Source organism: Podarcis gaigeae (genome assembly GCF_964106915.1).
Source record: "Podarcis gaigeae genome assembly, chromosome: 5".
Classification (NCBI taxonomy): Eukaryota; Metazoa; Chordata; class Lepidosauria; order Squamata; family Lacertidae; genus Podarcis; species Podarcis gaigeae.
The window spans coordinates 57664589-57680773 of record NC_139681.1 but is presented as its reverse complement, the minus strand read 5'-3'; the positions used below and the strand labels follow the sequence as shown (position 1 = coordinate 57680773).

Genomic DNA, 16185 nt, shown 5'->3' with positions numbered 1-16185 from the left:
CTAGCTGAGTCTCTAGAGTCCATGGATAAAATATATTATTGCATGTGCAGTGGAATGGAATGGCCTCGCGTGAGAAGCATAAATTAGGGCAGAAGAAGCGGAAGCAGCACCTGCTTGACGTTTTGGACTACAACTCCTATCAGCCCCAGCTAGGATGGCCAAGGAGACAATCTTATGAATAGTGGGATATGGCATAGGGTCCCATCTGAGATCAGATGTCAGGAATGGGCTGCTGTTTACTGAATTTGTAACAAATGCCAGATGCTGTGTGACAAACGTGTATGAATTCATGACATCTCAATGTGAAAATATATTTAGCTGAATTAATTACAATATCATGGTAGAAATGCTTAATACTTGTAGTACCCTTTACTTTAGTGGTAATCTATGAATTGTTACACTGTTATGCATGGATAGCTTTTTCAGCTGAAATAGACCAAAAACAATGTGATTTATTGCTTTGTTGGTATTTATGTTCTAGTGTGATTTAGGATACAATCTTGAAACATGTATTGATGACCATGAGATCTTTTTGGAAATATTATTTTAAATAAAAATAAAATGATTTAAAACATGTATGTATGTCTACTATTTGGATACATTTCAAAAGAAAACATTCCCATGTTTCTTTGGTGGGATATAACCACCTCATGGAAATTGGTTGCTTGTTTGTTCTGCTCCCAACAGTTAATGTAAAAAAAATGTACTTGTTTTCCCATCCATTGCTAGATGGTATACATTATTAAAACCCCAGCCCTTTCTATTCAAATCCCATTAGCTTACAAAGAGACATTCAAACACCAGGCGAGGATGGGGGCAGGGAGTGAAGGAGAAATGATATGGAAATCCTGATCTCCCTGCCCCTGATTATGCTGGTAGGGGTGGTCCCAAGTTGTCCCCTGGGGCCATCATTCCTGGTATATTAATACCTTTGCCTTGCTAGTTCCTGGAGAGTAATTCCAAATCTGTGGTAGGCGTGTGAGAGAACTGGACTCTCAGCAGCATGACACGACCAGGTGAGTAGGATCTTGCCAGGGAAAGGGCCTAGAGCAGAATAAGGTGTGCTTTGGAATCTAGATCTTATAATGAGCATGTATACAAGGATTCCACTGTTCCAAGGGGAAGGCTTCTGAGGGGAAGGGCTCCATCCCTAAGAATTCTGGAGGGAGTGCTTGGGGTATCATTTTTTCCATTTCAAAAATTGGTGGATTCCATGCTCATGTGCAAAGACTCATTATATTGCCTTCTTTTTTACCCCCTAGGAAAGTCTGTTTAGTAATTTCAACTATCTCAGGAGGGTGAGTGACAACTAATGTTCTTGGTGATGCAGGATCACCCCATTATTTCAGCTGCAAAATGTGGTGTTAGGCTTCCCACTTTCCAAGAAAAAGAGTCCCGTGCATCAACCTAGCTATTAGTAGGAGGCACACTGCTTCCAATAAAAGCACCTGTGTTGCAGGACACAATATCAATCTTCTGACTCCTCTGATCCAGCCCATGTTAGCAAGTCTCACATTCCTCACTTTGTGTTTTTGGCCCAAAGCTTGATTTTGCAATTGCGTTACAGTATATGAAGGGCTGTATGATAGGCAGATGGGGTTCATGGAAAGCCTAACAAGAGAAGAGTTTATTGATTAGCCCCCTAAGTCTGACCCCAGCAATCAAAAATTTAAATCCATGCCCTCCAAAAACATTTCCTGTTGTGTCCATATATCTCTCATACATCTTGCAGAGATGAGTAGACATTGGAAGGGGATGTTTATAGGTTTCGGGTTTGATTTCATTAGATATGTATCGGAAAAAATTTAATGTCTGATGTTTTACAATTTTTTATATATGCTGTAAGCCACTCAGAGTGGCTGGGGAAACCCAGCCAGATGGTTGGGGTATAAATAATACAATTAGTAGTAGTAGTAGTAGTAGTAGTAGTAGTAGTAGTAGTAGTAGTATATGACTGCAGAGGAGGGTGGAGGCGGATGATTTAGGCTGCAATCCTAATGGCACAACCTGGGATCACACCCCACTTAATTCAGTAGGATTTAGTTCTGAATAAACATGGTTAGGAAGCATTGCATTGTTAACCATTTGTGGAAGACAGATTCCCTGGCACTGAGCAGCAGGCCGGATGAGCTCTTTGCTCCTGGGATTTTTTTCTTTGTGACAGAAGCTGTGGGCTAGTCACGCAGCTAGGTCACATTCTCCTGGTGACATGGATGTATACGATTTGTGATGGCTTGTTTTTATAGTGCAAAGGTGTTAAATTGCCCAGAGCTTTTCCACACTACAGCTGCAGCTGAATCAAATGCAGAATAAGAAACCAACTCTAACATCCTAACATTCTCCTTTGGAAGTCGTGCAGCCTGGCAGTGGACCACCATGGGATAAAACATGGGTAGGCAAACTAAGGCCCGGTGGCCGGATCCAGCCCAATTGCCTTCTAAACCTGGCCCACAGATGGTCTGGGAATCAGCGTGATTTTACATGAGTAGAATGTGCCCTTTATTTAAAAGGCATCTCTGGGTCATTTGTGGGGCCCGCCTGGTGTTTTTACAGGAGTAGAATGTGTTCTTTTATTTAAAATGCATCTCTCGGTTATTTGTGGGGCATAGGAATTCGTTCATTTTTTCCTCCAAAATATAGTCTGGCCCCCCACAAGGTCTGAGGGACAGTGGACCAGCCCCCTGCTGAAAAGGTTTGCTGACCTCTGGGATAAACTATTGAAAAGCACTGCCAGTTCAAAAATTTAGTCATTTTGGGGCAGGCTGAAGGGAATGCATGCACTATTACAGCCGTCATACTGAGCTGTGTGCATGTCTCTGTGTTATAAGATCCACATAGTTATATAGCATGGAGCATAGGATGTGTGTTCCTGACCTTTCTCTCGAGTCTATTTCTGTCTACAGTTATATTTCCTGTAATGCTGAGCTATACCTTGCTGCACTGCAGATACCCAGCAAAAAGACCCTGCTTAGCCATGGCATCTACCATGCTGTCCAGTTCCCTGCTTTCTCTCCTCTATTTGGTGCTTCTGACGTTTGTGGGCAGTGCGGTGCTCCTTGCTGAGATGCACCAGCACAGCTCACAGAGCCGCAACGTCCATGCTTTCCTGGAGGCACTCATGATCTCTTCCTGCATCTGGATGCTCTGGTTTGGCTGCCACTCTTCCCGCAACAAGCAGCTGAAAAGGCACCAGGATCACCAGGCAGGAGCAAGCTGGCTAAAAGGTAGAGATGTTAACACAGATAGGATGCATTGCAAAATGCTCGTGCCCAAGCAAATTGTGCAATCCTTCAAACAACGAAGACCATCACTAGCAGTGAAACCTCCTTGCCCTTCCAAAGTTTTGCCATTTCTACTAAAAGGAGACTCAGGCAAGTGCACTAGAGGAGCTGCGGCACACATGACACCATTACAGTTGAATCCTGCAGAGAAAATGTGGTTCTTGGATCTGCTGGTGTCTGACAGATCCAAGCCAACCAGAAGATATTTCAGAATTTCAGTCCACTGCTATTATCCTGACTTGCACTTCATTTCATTTCAGAGAGGCAGAGAACCTACTGTTATATCTAGTGCTTTTTTTTCTGGGGGGACGCATACCCCTAAACATTTTGTGAATCTCTGTACTTTGTCCATTTACTGTATTTACTTTCTCCGATTTGAACCATAAAATGGTGGTTTTATTGAGTCAAAATGAGAGTACCCCTAAACACTTTTTAAGAAAGAAAGAAAAAAGCACTGGTTATATCAGCCAATTTGTTCTCACAAACAACCACTCGCATCAGCTGCCTACCCCTATTAGCATCGCAATGATTGGCGAGGGTGGGGACTTCCATGAAACCACAGATTTCTCAGTCTTGTTTCACAATTCCCCTTCCCATGCAGCTCATGTTGTTGTTTTTTAATCTGTAGTCTTATGGGTCAGTGGAGAAAGGCACTGGGGACTCACTTTGGAATTGACAGGGGGGAACTGTCAGGATGCAGATGCTTTCCTTCATCAGCAGGAAGCCTGCTCCCCTTGCTCTCTCTGGTCCCACGGTCTTGGCACTTAATATGAATGGACCTCCTGCCCCCTTCTGCTTCCTGAATAAATTATCAGAGTGTCTGCTTTCTGTGCTGCATTTGTGGTGACCGTGCTGTCTTGTCATGGCAGGCGGTCTCTCTCTCTTTGCACTGGCCACCTTGGTTCTGGACTGCCTCTCCTTGGGGTACTGCTACGAGCTGCAGCACTGCGCCTCCATGCTCATCACCACCTTCCCTGTCGTGCAGGCTGTTTTTACCATCATCCAGGTGAGGTCAAATGTGGTCAGCTCTTTGGTGGGGATGCCACAGCACAGGCAGGCTCAGCCTTAGAGGAGTTAGCTATTCTCCTTCCTTTTCTGCCATACATCTAGGTTACCTACCCCTTCTGCTTCTCTCCACTGTGTTCTTTCTCCTTGCAAAATGTTCACTACTGTTAAAGAGGCAGTGCATAAGGCAAAATTTCAGAGTACAGTGGTACCTCGGGTTACATACGCTTCAGGTTACAGACTCCGCTAACCCAGAAGTAGTACCTCGGGTTAAGAACTTTGCTTCAGGATGAGAACAGAAATCGGGCTCCGGCAGCGCAGCGGCAGCAGGAAGCCCCATTAGCTAAAGTGGTGCTTCAGGTTAAGAACAGTTTCAGGTTAAGAATGGACCTCCGGAACGAATTAAGTACTTAACCCAAGGTACCACTGTACTGGAGGAACAGTTTGTGCCAGGCTTCCCAAACTTAGTGGGCTTTCAGCAATGGTAGTCAAGCTAGTGCCCTCCAAATGTTGTTGGACTACAACTTCCATCATCCCTGGCCACTGACCTTCCTGGTTAGGGCTAATGGGAGTTGGAAGTCCAATAAATGCAGAGAGCACCAGGTTGGGGAAGACTGGTTTATACTATTAGTGGCAAATGGTGATGTGGTCTTCTATCTCTTTCCCCTCCCTGGCACCTTCCTTCCCTTCTTACAGGTCTCAGTGCTGTTGTTTAATGCTAAAGTTTGCATCCAGGAACACCAGCATCTAAATAGGTAGGTGTATTCTCTTGAACCACGTAAAATCAGCAACCCAAACAGCTACCAGGCATACACACTGGTCCAAGGCTTGAACTTCAAAGCAGTACAGTCTTTTCTAACCTATGCAATTCTTTATTATTTCATCCATCTTTCTTCAAAGGTGGGATAAAAATGCAATAAATGAAAGCATCCCATCAGCACAAAGACTGCTGTTTGCACTGCAGAACTTTCTCTCCTCCTCTTCACCCCCACCTTGTGCCCTTTCCCTAAATGTGCTCCAGAGGGGTGAAGGAAAGTCCAGAAAATATTTAAGGGATGCACAGGCAGGGAAGGAAAGTCCTGTTGCACAAAGAGTAATCCTTGCACTGCTAGGGCACGCACTTAGCACTGCACTGGATGCAATTAGAATCACAGAGAATCAGTGACATAGAGTTGGAAGGGACCTTGAGGGTCATCTAGTCTAGCCCCCTGCAATGCCCGCAGCTGTCCCTGAGAGGGCTTGAACCGTCCACCTTCCAATTAACAAGCAGATGTGCTGACCCATTGTGCCACAGGATGGTTTGCATTGGGTAGCTGTAATATGAAAATTCTGCCTCTAGCAAGGATGAGGACGCCTGGAAGAATCTGAATGTTGCAGATGAGGCAACCATGCTGGGAAAAGCAAGTCAGGTTTTTGGCAGCCTGGTAAGAATGCCAGTGCATGAAATGGCTACAAAGATGCTAATCATGGCTGGGAGGAATGTTTAGATTGGGGCCAGGGAGCCTCTATCTGAACCAAATTGAGTAGGGGAGGGTGAAGCGCAGAGATCTTTAATTTATCCCCTTCCTCCTTTCCCCCCGTGACTTCTAGGTTTGGGCTGATGCACACTCTGGCCACCAACGTGCTCCTGTGGATGAGTGTGGTGCTGGATGAGTCCATGAAGCAGCTGGAAGAATTTTATGATGCTCACAAGGGAGAGACTTCACAGGCCCCCCATGGTACAAACAGTCCTTCTCATCTGGGGAGCGAGCTCTCAAAGAGAGGTCTACAAATAGCTTGGCTTGATCAGTGACAAACTTAGGAACTAAGTCTTTCAAAGTGACCAAAGGCATGGTTCAAATCTAAGGGTAGGGTTGCCATATTTTTAAACAGGGAAAATCTGGACAGCAAAGTTGTAAAGCTGCCGGCATAGGCTGCCATACATCTGGATATTCCCAAACATTTGGCCTATTTCCACCCAGACTCTGCTGAGGAATGTCGTATTCCGGATATGTCCAGGAAATTCTGGACGTATGGCAACCCTGTCCAAGGGACTTCTGTTTACTTGCTATCTTACTATACTTACATGGTAGTCCAGTAATGTATGTTCTCTGAGCATTTGCATCCGTTCTCTGGCCTTCTTTCCAGCAGATGTGCCCCCTTACTTTGCCATTTACTCCGGAGCCCCTCATGGGGCTGGGACTGGGAAACTGCTGAGACTCAGCCCAGCATATAAGGAAATATTTGGCTTCAACAACATAAGGAGAGGCCCCCTGTAGAATGCAGCTCTGCAGCTGCCGCACCCCATATTTCTCCTTTGCATCCCTTCCCCAGTGCTGCAAAGCCCTAACACTCCACTTCACCTGAGTGTCCCCCTGGATTGAGCCATTTCCCATCCATGCTTTAACTATCCACCCTACGATCACTGTGCTTCCTATACATGATGTTCCATCTCATGCCATTCCTCTGAAGCATCCCATCCTCCAAATTCAGTGGTAAGAAATTATTTACAGATACAGTTAGCCTGCAGCTCCCCTTCCCACAGCGTGTTTTGGTATAAAGTTGTCATGATTGGATGAAGAAAGCAGAAAATAATAATAATAATAATAATAATAATAATAATAATAATAATTTTATTTATACCCCGCCCTCCGCAGCCAGGACCAGTCTCAGGGTGACTACCATCAAAGTATGTTACATTAAAAACATAAATCAAACAATCAATTAAAATACAGCTTAAAATCAAATTTGGAGCAGAATAAAATCAGATGGCAACCTACGGATTATAACTAATGGGGATGGGAACATTGAGTGCTCACCAGGCCCAACTGTTTGTGCTGGTCTTACATGAGCCGGTGGAAAAGAACTGTGTGCGGCTTCTCAACTGCACACGGGGCACAGCCACACCAAAAAGTACTCTTAATACCATTTTAACAGTCAGGCTTCCCCCAAAGAATCTTGGGAATTGTAGTGCTGACCTCACCAAGCTACAATTCCCAGCACCCTTAACAAACAACAGTTCCTAGGATTCTCCATGAGTGTTAAAGTGGTGTAAGAATGCTTTAAATATTTGCTGTGGGTGTGACCTAAGCAGATAGAATTGTCCTCTTTTCCAGTTAGAAGTTGCCAGACAACCTTTTCTGTTGTTCCTCTGCTAAACATATATCCCTCTTCTAGCACAAGCATCCTATTCTTCCTACAGGTGGTTCCCACACCAACAGCTGCATCTGTACCACCAGCCTTTGCCACATCTTTTCAGAAGGTGCCGCCTACCTGCATCCCTTCAATATTGAGTTCAGTCTCTTCTCTTCTACAATGCTGTACATCATCTGGAAGAACACGGGGCGGCAAAGCCCCAGCCAAAAGCCCCAGCTTACTCACAAGGCACACTTCCATCTCAGTGGGGCTTTTGTGGGGCTAGTGCTGGGGGCCTTGGCCATTTCAGCGACATTTGGGGTGATGATCTCCTTTGGAGTGCTTGCCAAGTCTCCCCACACCATTCCTGAAGCCCTACGGACATACTACATCTTCAACTCTGTGCTCTTGTCTGCCATGTTCCTGGCAACTTTGATTGGCATTGCCACCTACAGAATGAAGAAAAAATCTGCGGCTCTCCCTTCTGACAAAAGCGTGGTAAGAAACTTAGATGTCACCTTGCTTCTGGGCAGCTCCTGTGGTCCCCTCATGGTATCCATCTTCTCTTTGGTTGCCATCTTATTTCTTCATACCAATGGTGGCCTCCACCTCCTAGACTTCTGCTTCTCCCTCTGCAAGACCATCCAGATATTGGGACAGAATCTCTTCATTACTGAAGCTTTGTACTCAAGCCTCCCTCAAGAGCCAGATGGCCAAGACAACAGCAATTCTGCTGCTGCCAGCTGGATCTTTTCCATTTCCAGAGGTCCTGCAGAACAGGACGGCAATAGACCTTACTCCAAAACCCATACACTGACCAACATCATGGCCAGTTTGGAAAATCAACTGCCCATGCACTTGTCAGATCATGGTGATGACCCATCCCTCTTCCAGATTTCACACATTCAGAGAGAACCTAAAAAACAAAGTATCAGAAGGAAGGTCCTACAAAACATCTCAATTCTCCTCATCTTCTACAACATATCGGTAAGTTGGGTTTGGTTTAAGACAGATCTAAAGGTAGCACCAAAATTGCAGTGGGTGGGAGATTTTGTGGAAAGGGCTTCTAGGGAGACCCTTTGCAACCAGGAACCAGGCTGTCCATGACAGAATTGAGGCAGTAGTCTCTGTTGGCCTTAGTTTTGATAATATGATCAATCTATGTCAGCATGCCAGGTCTTAGCACAGGCCTAGTGAAGACTTGTGCACTGTAGGAATAATAATGGTTTGTGTTCACTAGGCCCAGGCCAAGTTATTACATACCAGAAAGTGCCACAGATACCAGTCAAGAAATGGCTATCTTGAGGGTGTGGCGCAACACAACATGGCTGCCATGGGGAACGTGGCATGACACAAAATGGCTGCCACATCTAAAACAGCAGAAAGAGGGACACAACCGCAAAATGGTAAGGGCATGTCCACAACCACCAGCCACCTCATGAATGGGAAACAGGTTCCTACAGGATTGGACACTGTCCTACACCCAGGTGTATCTGGCAAAGTTGTTTTATCAGGCAACATTATGCTCACTCACCAAGAGCAGTTGATTTCTGAACAGAGAACTGCAAGGAGCATTTTTCTATGAGGCAGCTGATGCAGGTGCCTTTTTATAATCCATCCCAGGGCTCCCCCAGAGAGAAGCTCTTTGCACCTCTCCTGTGTTCAGAATAGATGAGTGGTTGCGTGTCCAATTCAAGAATCCAATGAACTGTGGGCATGTTTAAGAGTGGTGTGTAAGTGTGTTCAATGCAGGAGAAGCTGAGCCAATGCAATCAGGAACTGAGCAAGAAGAGCAAACAGTCTCCTTTGAACTGTGGATTTTTGAGAGAGTGTTTACTGAGACCTTTTGTGGGCATCACAGTAGGTACTGGTGGGAACACTGGTGCCTTCAAGCACCATGTTGGTGATCCCCATTATACACCAACATAGAATGACACCATTTCCTAAAAAATAATTAAATTGATTAAAGCTATCATCAACACATCAGTTATATAAAGGAATTACAAATATGTCATAAATGTTTAATGACAAGGTATAAAAAGATATTAAAAGTTAATTCACCCTTAATTCAATATTGTAGTCTTTAAATAAGAAGCAGCATTAGAATCCTATTTTACACCATGAAATTCCAAGATAGATACTGCAGAGCAAAAGAAAGGGAGTACCTCTTATAGCAACCTGTTTTACATTCAAAAATGTCCCAAACAATTCCCGGTCTTCTTTGAACTTATTTGCCTTAGCTCTTCCAGGCTGATATGAAGACTTTTACTCATCAATGCCAAATTTCAATTTGCTCTACCAAATTCCTTATTGAAGAACCCTACCACCACACATTATGTTACATGCATGAATCTTGCCATGATGTTGATGATTTTGTTAGAGCTCCAATCATGCCAAATTTGAAATGGAAAACACAGAAGATTGTCTAATAATATTTGTTGCAACTAACTTTGCAAAATCAGTTCTTGAACGTGTTCCAAGTGAGAGAATCTATGTGACCCATAGAGGGCAGTAGTGGATTAGAACCAAGATCAACAAAAAAAGTCTTATGGCACCTTCAAGATGTGGACCAGAGACCATTTCATCAGATGCATCTAATGAAGTGGACTCTTCTTCATAAAGGTTCTGCCATAATAAAACTTGTTTGTCTTTAAGGTGCCACAATACTATTTGATGGTTGGAGTATCAGGAAGCTAACATAGGTACTTATAAAATGGTTATTTGGCTTGTAACTTTAGTCACCTAACAAACTGCATTTGGTAATTTGCAACACCAAGTCAAGCTTTGCTATCACAAATCCTCTTCTCCTGATTCCAAAAATGTACATATTTGTTAGTTTCTCCTTTATGCAAATCCCCCACCCCTTTTTTGTTGCAAACAGTATCAAGGAAACAGCACAACAGTGACATAAATGAGGATTCCTATGCAGCCTATAGCTCTAACGTAGGTGCACTGGTACCTCAGGATGCCAATGGGATCCGTTCCGGAGCCCCGTTCGCATCCTGAAGTGAACGCAACCCACACATCTAAAAACATAACGCATCATCATTGTTTAAAATGTCATGCTTACAGAAATTTTCAAAGACCTGAGTTACGTAACTGAAGAATTCTGGCACCGCATGGAAAGCATATCTTGGGTGAAGTGGAACAACATCCCCATCTATATAATGGCCGATCTACATGGTCAGGAGGCACACAAATGCTACAACTTTCCTGGGACTGTAACAATTTGGAATCCAGGCAGTGGAACTGAACTTTATCCCTGTCTTCAAAATTTGATTCCACTCCCCTTCTGCCACCACAAAAAATCTGGCATTTTAGAAAGAAAGGCTCTAACCAAGCTTTACTCCTGACCTGCTGCTTGTTTATGTTCATGCAAAGGGAAGGGAAGCTATAGCTGTGTGACACACCTCTCACATTCTGACCTACAACAGGTCATGGAGTTCTGCCCCATGTTCTTTCTCTGAACATGTAGATTGGCTCAAAGAGTACCTTCTAATCCGGCACATGAAAACTTCTGATTGTTGTTCATGTGCTTGAGAAAGTAGAACAGGGGACAGTGGAAAAACAGGTGTATATCCTAGACAACGTAGCTTTTCCATGTGCTCTATAGGCACGTCAAATGCTAAATAAGTATGGGAGACATTTCAGGAAGGATGGGGAAGTGGTGTTCCACCAGATGCTGGATGGGTCTGATGGGAGTTGTAGTTCAACAATAACAACAGAATATGGAGGGCCACACGCTCCCCATAACTCCCATGAAAGGATGCTGCTGCCCCAAAATAATGGCTACTTATGCCAACAGTTTGAAGTTGGTTTTATTCCTTTCCCTGTTTCCTTTGTTTGACTAGGTGTGGATTCTATATGCCTATGGGACCCGCCCGCACCTGGTGAGCCAGATTGAGCAGTCTTTCTATGGCTTCACACTATGGGCCATCGTGGTCAAGATCTCTCTGCCACTGGGCATCTTTTACCGCATGCACTCCGTGGCTAGTCTCTTTGAAGTTTACTGCAAGACCTGCAAAACACCACCAACCCTTAGGACCACCAATGCACCCTGACATCATGGAAAGAGCAGCATAAGTGCCCCCACACATGAGGGAAGCTAAAAGAAGCTGCCCTTTATACAAGAGAGGGTTGCAAAGCTATCTACCTATTGCACCAACCAGCATTTCAAGCAAATCACACATTCCTCAGATTATCCCCCTCTCTGAAGTCCACGGAGCATCTGAATGATCAGCTTGAGAAAGCCCACTCTATCAGAGACAGGCAACTAGCAAGTTTGGTACATCTCCCTGGCAGGTTTTATTTCAGGGGGTTAGCAGACTACCTAAACTAGTATGATGTCCTTCTCCCCTATTTAACTCTATTTTATTTTTAATGTTTTGGTTTTTAGCCGTTTTAGCAAAAGCAAATACAACATTTCCTTTCATGTAGAGTTTTAAATGCAGTTTACTTTTATGCAGACTTTATTTGTATTCTGTTTTGTTTTCTGTTGAAATGGACTAATTCAATAAAACTCTATGCTACTCTGGTTGGGATTTACCTCTGTTCAGTCTTGCCTGCATGCCAGGAAGTGCTTTAGTCCAGTGTCATCACTTCACTTCCACCTAGTGCAAAAGGCAACAAGGCTCCTGCTTCTTTCAATATAGCAGGGTAGAAGAGGGTATTTCAGCAGGTGCAGGTGACCTAACTATTAAAGGTGACTATTAAGGCCCCACTTTCTTTTGCATTTGGCCACCCTATTAGGACTAGATGTTAATGGCTATAATAAATGTGTATATTTTCGATAATTTTGCCCAGCAAATATACTAATGCAAAATGGGAATCTCTTCTTCAAATGTACCAGATGTACAGACTTTCCTCTACACCTTACTAAAGTATAGATATGTCTCCTTTTATTATCATAAATGTACAAGACACATAAGCAGGACACAAAGTCCAACAAAAGCATCAAAACATAGACAATAATCTCAATGGGGTATTTTGATATCTAAAAAATTGCTTCCAGTAATTAACACACATAAGCCATTTTAAATTGGGGAGGATACATCCCTCTTCAGCTATCACATGCCTTTACCTGTTCATTTTGACTGCAGAACAAATGGATAGTCCTAATAATGTTCTCTGTTGGAGCTGCTTCCATTCTTCTCTGCTTGTTACAAGTCCAGAAACACACCTGCTGAGTTTCCCCCCTTCCCTCCACAAGAGATACAACGAGGAAGTGCTGCGAATAACTGACAGCTATTCTGACCTATGAGAGGTCTTGTTCCTGGTTTGACCAGCCAATCCATGTGACGGGGGTGAGAGGTACCTCTAGCAGCCACCAGGTTTGCAGGCTCAACTGTGTGTCTGTCCCAGGTGAGGAAGTTTGCAGAGCAACATGGAAACAGGTGAGGAGGGGGGCAAGGGAGGGGTATGTTAATCAGGGGTTATTTACATTTCTGAGCGGGTCACCCTTCCCTTTTCGTCTCTCTACTGTCTGTAGATTATTTTGTGCTAGGTCCGAGAGAGTTGCCAGGTAGAACAAGGGCGTTAGGCATGAGAAGGTTTACCTGCAGGTAGCAGGATGCAATTTAATGCAGGTGCTTTCGGGAGACCTGTCCAAGGTGCTGAAACATCCCGCTCCACTCACACTGGAGCAGAAGCGACGGTTGTTGAGATGTTGCCTACTAGTGGCCTTATATCAGAATTGGGGCGTGCCCCATATCTTGTCCTCTCCCACAAGGGTTTCTGCGGTCCCCGCCCCCGTGCTGTATCTCTAATGGAAGAGATGACATCACTTATTTATTAAGGTCAGGTCACTCCGCACGCAGGCTTCATTCCAGCTAATGTGCAGGCAAGGAAACGGTGGCGGGGGGGGGGAGACTGGGGCTTGCGTATCAGTGATGCAGAGTAAGCTGGAAAATCCCCCTCTCTTCCCCTGAGTGATTACATAGCAAAAGCAGAGAGATCTCCATCTTCCCGGACTGAACAGCCGTGTAGAGGAACAAATGCCCACGCTTGGGACATAGTTTCTTTTAAAGCTTCTTATTGAGAATGTTACAATGAGCAAAAGCTTTGGCTGTTGCATACTGCTTTATACTGGGTGGAATGCAAAGCTTCCAGGATATTCAGCAGAGAGCATTAAGAGATCAAAGCAGAATTCCTGCAGCATCTCGAGTTATTTACAAGCAAAGCTCTAAAAAGTATTAGTTTTTTGGGCAATTCATTAAAAGTTTTTGAATTTTATTATTTTTTTTAAAAATAGAAAATTATTATTTTCTTATCTATACAGCAAGCTGAAAGCATTTCAGCTTGGCACTGGCTACTGTAAACTAGTGTACCCACTTCAAGCCAACCTAGTGTAATTCTTAAGCGGTAAATGCCTTGAGAAATATAAGCATATCAAGGTAGGGTTACTTCTGGTCTCAGCTGAACAAGTGCATATCCAGTCACGCTGTGTAAACCAGGAAGATTTGGTTGGGATAGCTCAGTCAGTAGAGCACATGAGGCTCTGAATCTCAGGGTCGTGGGTGAAAGATTCTTGCATTGCAAGGGGGTGGACTAGATGACCCTTGTGGTCCCTTCTAACTCTAGAATGATATGATTCTATTAAATTGCCAAGCCATAAACCTGGAGATACATCACTGAAATCAACAGATGTTTTTAGACTAAAAGTGCTAAAATAGAATCACACTGTGACGCTGGAAGGAAAAGAATCTGATCCATTTTCTTTTCAGCTTTAATTTTTCTACATTTAGCCAGGTCAGCCATAGTCAAACAATATTATTCCTGCTTTTTATTCTACATAAATTCCATGGAACACAACAGTCCCACTACAATGAAAATGTTTCAAACGACGTTTGCAACATGCTTATGTCTTACTGTAAAAATGTCTTCATCCACCATATTGCTTAGATAATAAATATGAAGTGCCTTCATGTCTGAAACTGTTGAATTAGCATTAGACCCCCTCACACACACAAACACACCTAACTTCAAAGAGTGGATGCAGTGAGCACTGTGTGAAAGGTAGTAATATTTATGTTCCCTTGTCAAGGAGACTTCTGGAGTGCCATAGAACATGTTCTTGTTGCACCACAAACTCAAAAGAAATCCTAAACTTATTTACATAGAAATAAGTCCTGTTTAATTGCTTCCAGTTAAATGTGCATAGGGCTTAAATTTGACTAAAGGCTTTAGGGTAAAAAAATGATAGTATTATTATTATTACTATTACTACTACTACTACTACCACCACCACCACCACTACTATTATTACAGAATACACGTCTGGAAGACAGAGAAAGAGCATGAATCTAAACCCATGAGAGGAAAGATGTTTTCATTGGATCCTGCATTTTAAAAATAGGTGAATTTTCCTAAGGACAATCCTCAGTGGTAACTTCACCATCGACAACAACAAAATGAGTCTACGAGAGGTAATACTATGATTGATGGAAACATGTCCAGCAACGGTTTCCGCTGGTGGGAAGCAACCTAAGGGGCCAAAATGTAACAAACTCGCCCAACTTTCCTGAAGGAATCAGGCCCAAGTGCAGTGTGCTTCTCCAACCCATCAAGAGACCCAACAGCGAGAGTCCTTCTGTGCATAACCAGCACCCTGTCCTGCCATGGCATACACTCCTGATTCATTCCAGAGCGAAATCATTTACCCGACTCACTCCCGGGGCTCCAGCAGTGACATCAGCACTGCCAATCGCCTCCTGCTGAGCAGGCAGAACCGGCTCCTGAATGGGAACCTTCGGGACTACCGCACCTCGTCCCCCATGGGAAGAGTTATCCTCATCAATACACCCCTTGAAGGTACCGTTGGGGATGAAGGTGGGAGGTGGTAGTGTGCAAGGGACGTGATTTCTACCTACATAGCCAAGCCAGATCCTGGCTGGATGGAGAGAGTTGGTATCAGCCTTTTGCAAAGGAGTAGAGCCATAGCCAAATGGTGCTGTTTGTTCCTTTCCTTGCAAGATCAGTTGCAGATTTATGAGGAAGTTGCTGTGACCCAAGAGAGCCAATTAGCGCGCACACCTCATTGCCCTGCAATTTTATATACATTCCAGTATTAGTAAATAAGCCAATTATGTGATTAGGAAGTACCACAGTAATTAGAAACATGCATTTGTAATATGCATAATTCCAGGAAGTAAATGTTATCTCATGGTATATAGGATGGGTTGTTTTCGGCAATTATTTGGTGCAAAGAAATGAGGTGTTAGGGGCAGAGATAAGAGGACATGGAGCAGTGGCAGACCTTGGGGTCTCAAAATTCAGCACCCCATACCTCTTGCCTTCCATACTACATTATAGTTGCAGTGGCCCCTATGGCACACCAAGGCTCCGCACCCGGTGCAACTGAACCAGCCGTGCTCCCCTAAATTAGCCTCTACATTGAGGGAGAGAGATAAAATTGATTCAGGCAGCTTCCCATAATGCTGAGCCTCAGCAAAACGGGACTTTCTACTATGCTGCCATTTTCTGATTGAGGACCAAAGAAGACACGGTATGAGAAGTCCATGAGCAGAACTGTGGATCCTTTTTAAACAGGGTGCATTTTAAACAGGCTCGAGCAGAGAGGGTGAGATACAGCTGGGTATGCCTGTCCCAGGCCTCAAAGGGCTAGGCCAGACAAATGAGGAGTGCCGCCAGGCCTGCCAGACTTACACTGTTCAGGGTCTATAACTTTATTCTTACAAGACTCCTCCATCAGGCCTCAGACAAGCTCTGCATGGGCCTGATTTTAGTTGTGAATTGCAACCATAGGGATCATAGGGTGAGGAAGAGC

General features: G+C 44.1%; 2 protein-coding genes across 3 annotated transcripts in view; both read left to right on the top strand.

Annotated features, from left to right (window-relative positions):
* The first annotated feature begins 971 nt into the window (after positions 1-971).
* Positions 972-11886, top strand: LOC310844524 (proton channel OTOP1-like). Of its 2 annotated transcripts, XM_083738622.1 has the most exons (8): positions 972-1016; positions 1263-1298; positions 2947-3224; positions 4151-4287; positions 4983-5041; positions 5877-6004; positions 7468-8387; positions 11252-11886. In XM_083738622.1, exons 3-8 carry the CDS (start codon positions 2975-2977, stop codon positions 11459-11461), a joined length of 1704 nt encoding a protein of 567 aa, XP_083594748.1. In that variant the 5' UTR covers positions 972-1016; positions 1263-1298; positions 2947-2974; the 3' UTR covers positions 11462-11886. The 2 variants fall into 2 exon arrangements, with proteins under 2 accessions (XP_083594748.1, XP_083594747.1); XM_083738621.1 differs by lacking the exons at positions 972-1016; positions 1263-1298 and having other exon boundaries at positions 2915-3224.
* A 2861-nt stretch (positions 11887-14747) lies between these two features.
* Positions 14748-16185, top strand: part of PDZD7 (PDZ domain containing 7) — a 29848-nt gene continuing 28410 nt past the window's right edge. Inside the window, exon 1 of the mRNA XM_083737931.1 lies at positions 14748-15209. Coding sequence (XP_083594057.1) covers positions 15017-15209 — 193 coding nt within the window. The 5' untranslated portion in view covers positions 14748-15016. The remainder of the gene's footprint in view (positions 15210-16185) is intronic.

Coding starts and splice junctions, on each gene's coding strand:
- LOC310844524 (XM_083738621.1), top strand. CDS start 2,918: ATGCTGAGCTATACCTTGCTGCACTGCAGATACCCAGCAAAAAGACCC. Junction 3,225..4,150: donor AGGAGCAAGCTGGCTAAAAG/GTAGAGATGTTA, acceptor TTGTCATGGCAG/GCGGTCTCTCTCTCTTTGCA. Junction 6,005..7,467: donor GACTTCACAGGCCCCCCATG/GTACAAACAGTC, acceptor TTCTTCCTACAG/GTGGTTCCCACACCAACAGC.